The sequence below is a fragment of the Equus przewalskii genome, chromosome 17 (genome assembly GCF_037783145.1).
Source record: "Equus przewalskii isolate Varuska chromosome 17, EquPr2, whole genome shotgun sequence".
In the NCBI taxonomy this organism is placed as follows: Eukaryota; Metazoa; Chordata; class Mammalia; order Perissodactyla; family Equidae; genus Equus; species Equus przewalskii.
Genome location: NC_091847.1, coordinates 77,651,843 through 77,659,299, shown reverse-complemented (window position 1 = coordinate 77,659,299; position 7,457 = coordinate 77,651,843). Strand labels below are relative to the sequence as shown.

At 45.8% G+C, this 7,457-nt stretch overlaps 1 protein-coding gene across 2 annotated transcripts; it reads right to left on the bottom strand.

Annotated features, from left to right (window-relative positions):
- Nucleotides 1-990: 990 nt before the first annotated feature.
- CTLA4 (cytotoxic T-lymphocyte associated protein 4) lies at nt 991-7,252 on the bottom strand. 2 transcript variants are annotated; one of them, XM_070581752.1, is made up of 4 exons: nt 6,983-7,252; nt 4,030-4,377; nt 3,461-3,570; nt 991-2,199 (listed from the first exon to the last, which is right to left on the bottom strand). In XM_070581752.1, exons 1-4 carry the CDS (start codon nt 7,089-7,091, stop codon nt 2,095-2,097), a joined length of 672 nt encoding a protein of 223 aa, XP_070437853.1. In that variant the 5' UTR covers nt 7,092-7,252; the 3' UTR covers nt 991-2,094. The 2 variants fall into 2 exon arrangements, with proteins under 2 accessions (XP_070437853.1, XP_070437854.1); XM_070581753.1 differs by lacking the exon at nt 3,461-3,570 and having other exon boundaries at nt 6,983-7,228.
- Nucleotides 7,253-7,457: the final 205 nt, after the last annotated feature.

Here is a 7,457-nt window from a genome sequence, read left to right as displayed (position 1 = left end):
GAGCTCATTGTAGGTAATCGCTATTACCATATTTGGAAAGACGACTTCATTTTTATTTAACAAATGTTTACGGAATGTTCATTCTTTGCTGTCTCATTTGTTTGTTAGCACTTGCTAGGAAAAAAAGAGGGAGCTATATAGTGAGCAAGAGAGAGGGAGAGAGAGTCCTCAAGTAGCGATTTTCAAAACTTGGTGGGTAAAAGAAGCACTGGGGAACTTGTTGGAAGGGCGGACTCCTGGCCCCATCGCCCAAAGATTCTGATTCAGTACATCTGAAGTTAAGCACTTGAATCAGCATTTTCAGTAAGTGACCCAGCTGATTCAGTTACAGATGGTCCTGGCCACTCTGAGAATCATTTCACAAGACAATAACAGGATGTGGAGGTCAAGGATAAGAAACCTGGAGTGGAAACCAAGCAGGCTGAGACTCCACATTGGTTAACCGAGAATCACAGACGTCTCAGTGGACCAGGCCTGGGCCTGCCAGTTGTTACCAACACAAGCCCACAGGTAGGTTTCCCCACCCCTGTGAGACAGTCCATTTGGAAGCCACAGGGAAAAGCTCCATTTGCTATGGAAGCAGATCAAAATGGCTATGTGAGCGTGGTTGACGATGCAGGAGTTGCCATGGCAACTCTAATCCATGTAGGAGCTGAGCTGAGAAGGCGAGCGTGGGTAAGAAAGAGGAGGTGACGAACCTGTGCCAAAGAGACGGCTGCGTGGTTTTCGGAGGACTGCTGTCTCCATGGGAACCACTTTATAGCTCAAATAGTTAAGAAGAAATCAGAAGGACAGAGGCTGAATTCCTTCCTGAGTGGCTTGCAGGTCAAGGGCTGGTGGACAGCTAACTCATGAAGCATTATCTGCCCTTTCGGGTCTCTTCCATTTGTTCCCAGGGATTCCAATACTGGAGACTCCACCAACTCTTGAATGAATCAAAGCAAACAAACTCAAACACATACTCAGATACAAGGAAGAGGAAGACAACTCTGGAAAACAACTACTACATATTTTTATTTAATTAAAAATATTATACATGTTGTTGCATTTTCATGGAAAATATTGAGTTAAAAAACACCAACAGTGTTAGTTTTCAGAAACCTTCATCACCCTACTCTGCCCCTTCCAGGGCGCTGCTGTTTTCTGTCTGTGGCATTAGCCGTGTGTAAGGAACCGGGGCGCCGTGGAACTGGAGCCTCCTTGAGGTTCCTAACCAGAGGACTCCTGGAATGAGCCATCTTCCCGACAGCAGTGTTCTGTCCAGTTAACTCAGATGCCACCGGCTTTGGCTTCCTTGAAAACCATTGAAAGGAGCTGATAAAAGCCCAAAGCACGTGTCAACACCAACGCAGCCCAAGATGTCTGCAAGACTCGGCTATAACCTCACCCAGTTTCCAAGCCAGTTAGCAAGTGACCTTGTGTTCTACCTGGTGTATTAGTGTCCTGAGCCCTTCCACAAAACTTCCCCTGAACCCGCGGTGGGAAGACACTGCCATATAGTGTTTGTATTCAAACCATCAGCAAATACACAAAAGCACATGTGGCCCCCATGCAAAATACTATCAAATAAAAAATACATATTGGTACAATACAACCTTTGGAGTCACTGGCCAAAATATAGCCATGTGAGTATTTTTAAAGTCTTCATGTAATTATACATTTGGTAAGTAAAATAACACGGTATAAAAACTTAACTTGAAAACATCGTTTCAACTATACACTCTCACATATAAATACAAGGTGTGTACAATATGGTCCTGTGCCTCACCCCCTTCCTTTGCTTTCTTTGGACTGGACCATTCCCTAACTTGTATCCTGCATCCCACACCATAAGGCTGCATCCCTGTATTGCTCCCAAGTGATGCTTTTACTAAAATTAGGTCTCATGTAACAGAAACATCCCCGCTCTGCTTTCCTGCTCCCTTGCTTTAAATTATAATACACTTAATTTGGGTTCTGCATCCAGCTTTATATTAAAGAGAGATGAATCTCCCCCAGATACACAAACAAACAAAAACAGCTGGACAGCAAAAAGTTACAGTGACCTCAGCCCTTAAAAATTGGAACGTGGTCTTTCTGCTTCATAATGGTCTCTCAATTGATGGGAATAAAATAAGGCTGAAATTGCTTTTCACATTCTGGCTCTGTTGGGGGCATTTTCACATAGACCCCTGTAGTAAGAGGACTTCTTTTCTTTAGCTGCCAAACACAAAAAGAAACAGTAATTAGTATTGAGAAATACAGAAGCTACTTCTAACCATAATAGGACTCAACAGATATTGGGTCTTGATGTTTGCAACAGACAGAATTATAAGCTCCAGGAGACTTTCTTGATTCAGCTATTAAAATTAATTTTAGATAAATAACTCTATGGTATTGATGTAAAATAGTGACCATTTTCTCTGACTGGAAGATAGGAGAAAGAGATTTTGAGAAAGCTTCTGAAAGAACACCCAAAATGCCTAGATAATTGCCTGAATCTTGTCTGCGGGCTGCGAGTTTGATAAGATAATAAACCTGAGGTGTCCTGTTTGAGAGCTGTGTTTCTCATCTCCGCTCCTCATATAGTTTTTATGACTTTGTCTGCCCTAGTTTCCAGTTTTTATCACCTCGGTAAGTTGAGGTCTAGTCTATTAGTCTGTGTGGCAGCTTGTAGCAAATGAGATAGGAAAAAGCGGTGTGTGTGTGTGTGCATGTGTTCGTGTGTGTGTGTGTGTGTGTAAGACAGAGAGAGAGCGAGAGACAGAAAGGGAGAAAAAGGGAGGGTGGAGGGAGGGATAGAGGGAAGGAGAGAGGAAGGGGAGGGAGAAGCCAGCCTTGGGAGAGGTGGCTGAGAGGGAGGTGAGACAGAAATTCTGACACGAGGCCTGACCTCCAGACCTCCGTCTCTTCCACCAACAACTGTAGTCAACAAAAACAGGAGTTTGCATTTACTAGGCGGGAAGGGAGGGCAAGACTTCCCAGTCAAGCAGACTGGGTAAGGGGGAGCCCTGGACAGGCGTGATGTGGACAGCAACAGCTTGGGCAGGAAGGCACAATAGGGTGACCCTGAGAGATGGCTTCCAGGGGAAGTAGGGGGACATTAAGGTAGAGAGTAAAATCTATCCGGGATCCCAGCAGCGTTTTGCCTGACCTAATCTTGTGTTTCAGGGTTGTTAACTTAAGTACAATTGTCATGAAGGTAAGGAGCAAAACAGCTGCCCCATGTTGTTCAAACAGTTACTCAAACTGAAACCCTGTCAGAAGACACAAACATTCAATGTCAAACACATTCCTCTATAGTATTAGTCATCCTGATACCTCAAAGGCCAATGCCAAGGGTTCTAGTGTGTTCTTTACCACTGTCCTTTCTCTTCTTCATTTCTTGCTTCATCTCAAAAACACTAAACAGTGTCATTGGTCAGTTGTCATTGCTAAAGGCATCCCCACCAAAATAGTGCGCTATCTATGTCACACTCACCATTCTGCTCAAAGAAACAGCTGTGATGAGGAAGCTGTAAAAAAACAACCCTGAACTGACTGCCGCCAGGATCCAGAGGAGGAAGTCAGACTCCGGGCACGGTTCTGGGTCTGCAACAGAAGACCAAGCAGAGCCTCCTGTGACACTCTTCCAACTGCACCCCTGCTCCCCCCATCAGTGAAAAAGCGAGGGGGTTAAAGCTGCCAGATCCTGACGTCCCCCTAGATGGAGTTGTTAGCCCACAGGGGAGTCCGGCTCTTTGGGGCTACCTCCCAGAGTGTCATATCAAAGGCACAAGGCCAAACTTCCTGACGGTTATCACCCCAGGGTGAATACCCCAACCTGCCAGTAGAAAACACTTTCCCCAATCCACTTTACTTAATAGTCAGGATGCCATTTGGGTGGCCACTCATACTAAGCAAGCCCACCATATGGTATCCCAGAGAACTCTTAAAGAGAATTTCCATGATCCCCAAAATGAATCACCTGAACGTAAAGAGCGAAACTGTTTTCAAGCAAAGAAGACAGCAATGCAAAAAATGCCAGTTTAGTGATGCGACTTTGCTCACCAATGACATAAATCTGGGTTCCGTTGCCCATGCCCACATAGTAGGGCGGCGGGTACATGAGCTCCACCTTGCAGATGTAGAGCCCCGTGTCCATGGCCCTCAGCCCTCGGATGGTGAGGTTCACTTGGTTTCCAACGGAGGTGCCAGTGCAGGTGGAATCATCTAGAAAGGTCAACTCATTCTCCACCATGTACGTTGCGGCGCAGACTTCAGTCATCTGGGTGCCCGCCTGCCGTAGCACTGTCACTCGGACCTCGGCGGCTTTGCCTGAAGATCCATACTCACACACAAAGCTGGCGACACCCCGGCTGCTGGCCAGCACCACTGCGGGCTGGGCCACATGCATCCCTAACATGGAAAAACCACAGGGAACTCAGTGTACTCATGCTCATCCCAACCAGGCCCAGGCAAGACCTCAGGCCAGAGAAGGTATATCTTTGACGGGCACCCTCCCTTCAGCCCTCCCCTCCCCTTCAACAAACCCATCAGTCACCCCTATCCCTTCCCTTCTTCACCCACCGCAGCTCCCCCTCCATCTCTCTGCTGTCTTCCAGCGACTCTCCATAAAGGTGTTTCCTTATTAGAAACTGGTTTCTTGACAGCATTTGGTTGCGGCAGGAAGAACATTGATGCGACAAACAGAAGGCCTGGCTCCATGAAATATGCAATTTGGGGCAAGTCAGGCCTCCCCTGGAGCCTTCATTTTCCCTCCATGCAGTAAGAGGGGATTAGATTGGGCACTATCAGAGTGTCTTCCAACTCTGGGATTCTAAGGTTATTCTAGAACCATAGGAACTATAGTTCAGAAACTACAATGAGTAGTAGGGGAAATTTTGGAGCTTAAGATACAGAATCTTGCCTTATCCCTCAAAGCATATGTCCAAAACCTTTGCCCACATTTACCTGGCCCCGTACAGCTATCACCCACGAGCAGGTGAGCCTTGGCCCACTGTGCCGGCCAGCGCCTTCCCTGGCCTTCTTGTCATAGAGTGAGGGATGCTGCTAGATGGAGGAAGCCACAGAGCAGAGGGCACCGGGTCGTTTCCTCTCTAGGCTGAGGCAACCCTGCTGTTAACTTCTGTGGGCTTCCCCGGCCACCGCCACCACCTCTTCCGCCACCCTCTCTCCTTCACTGGAACACCCTCGTGCTCCTTTGTTCTTTTTCCCTCTGGCTTCTACAGGATAAGAAAGGCCTTTTCTCCATACAAAAAGGCTCACATCATCTAAAAAATGGTGGCTTCATGTCAAATTACCTTCCGGTAACTAACCTGGCCCCTCTCCAGTCAATCATACAAGCGACCCTCAAAACTTGGATTGAACCATGTCACTCATTCTGCTCAAATCCTTTGATACCTTACCCACCATTGATTGCAAAAACAAATAAAACAAATAGCATTCAACGTCCTCCATGATCCAGTCCCAACCCAGCACTCCAGTCTGAGTTTCCGGGACACCTCTTCCTGTGTATAAATCACTTTGTACCAAAGGAATTGGTCCTTTCCCCCAAGCACCTGCACTAGACAATATTTATCCTCAGAAGAGAGGAAGATACAGCAGCAGCAGCCGCCGCCATGGTTAATCCAGCAGCCCCGGCTGGCGAGACACAGTCTCCCTCCCCAACCGTCGTCTCTGTCTATCAGAGGTGCCCTCTGAGCGTCCTGTGCACTGTTATAACTCCATTGCAGTACTCAATCAAGTTCTGCCCTGGATTAAAGTTTTTGTGCACTAATCACACCTCCTCCAGCTTCTGCCTTTGGCTTGCAAACTCCTGGGAGCAGCCATTCTACCCTGCCCAAATGGGCGCTCAATGATCATTATCACAGCGACTCTGAACCGAGAGAAGATGGATCTCCTGCCACTCCCCAGGCGAGCTCCCAGTTATCACCACTAAAACTGCTCACTGTGATTTTCCGGTATGCACCGTGGGAGAATCCCAGTTACAGGTTGAGATAAATTTTCGAAAAAGGAAATTTGATTACTTCTAAGGGTATTTAATCTTTGCATGTTCAAAACACATAAAATAAGAAAATGTATATGAACATTTCTTCTCTAGTGAAAATTAAATCATCAAATATCTTTTGAATACCTACTTTGTGCAAACCATATGGTTTCTTAACTGAGAAGTTCTAGAGAGAGAGAAAGTTGAAGTTTGGTGGCGACGGTCATCGTTTTACACTATGTAACAAACCTGGTATCAAGCTCTAAAGAGCTTTATTTCATCTGAAAATTGGGGAATCTGCCTCTGAGGCCACAGGTAAGTCAGGCAGCAATTAAATATCTGCTGCCAAACAGACTGATGGCTTGCTTTCTTTCTTCCTTTCTGTCTTTTTTGTTTTACAATTTCAAACTGCTTTCATTTTTTCGATAATTAACTAACTACTATATAGAATTTATTAAGAAGACCTTAAAGCATTGAATTGAATAAAAAAGGCATTCTTCCCACAATTTGCTTAGATTTTAAATAAGCTGGCTAAATTAGTTTATAAAAGTGAATTTAAGGGCCTTAAAACCTTGAAACCGGTAGGAAAGAAACTTCTCATGATTTGCTTGAATCGATGTTTTTTTAAAAAGCTTAGGATCACCATCATCCTAAGCTCCAGTGTATTTAGGACTGTGGATATCTTTTCTCTCTTAAATCACTTAACTAGACAGTATTTTCTTCCAATCTTATAGAAGTGTCTGAAATTCCTTATGTCTCCCAAACCAACTCAGGAGTATTCATTAGGCTCTTACAAGATGCCTGGCACTCTGCTGTGAGCTGTATCTTTGCTTATTTGCTGCCGCCAGCTGTCCCCGTCTGCCTTGGAACACAGAGCTATCCAAGCCTGGAGACTGGAGTTTTACCTCTATCTTCTGGCTTTGCTTTAAATCACTGCCCTTGGCTGCTGAAACCAATGAAACCCAGGTGGGAGAAGCACCTCCTCCAGCTTCAGGCTCCAAAAGCCTCACTCACCTTTGGAGAAGACGGGCATGAAGAGAAGAGAAAATAGCGCGGTGCAGGGCCAGGTCCTGGGAGCCGGATCCAGCCGTGCCCCACGCCTCCGGAACCCGAAGCCAGCCATGGCCTTATGGGAGTGGTGATCAGGTCTTCAGGAAGCAGAGCGAAACCTTTCAGGATCCTGAAGCTTTGAAATGTGTTTGAACCCACACAGAATCAAGGACTTTATATAGCTGGCTTTGATCCCAGGCGTGTACTACACATGTGCACACACAGAAGGCACCTGAATAGAAAGCCTTTTTGTTTTGGTTTTACGAGAAAGGAAGCCGTGGGTTTAGCTGTTACGTCGAAAAGATAACCTCGAACACTCAAAGTAAAACTGAACAAAACAAGCCAATCCATGGATGGAAAATGTACTCAACTTGAAACTGAAGCTCTTGTTCACTTTGAGGATAACCAAGTGGAGACTAGGAGAAGTTCCTGGAGTGCA

Excerpts from the sequence above, each read along its gene's own strand:
- CTLA4 (XM_070581752.1), bottom strand. The coding sequence starts at position 7,091 with ATGGCTGGCTTCGGGTTCCGGAGGCGTGGGGCACGGCTGGATCCGGCT. Across the intron at positions 4,378-6,982 it reads CATGCCCGTCTTCTCCAAAG|GGATGCATGTGGCCCAGCCC; the intron begins GTGAGTGAGGCT and ends TTTCCATGTTAG. Across the intron at positions 2,200-3,460 it reads CTGTTTCTTTGAGCAGAATG|CTAAAGAAAAGAAGTCCTCT; the intron begins GTGAGTGTGACA and ends TGTGTTTGGCAG.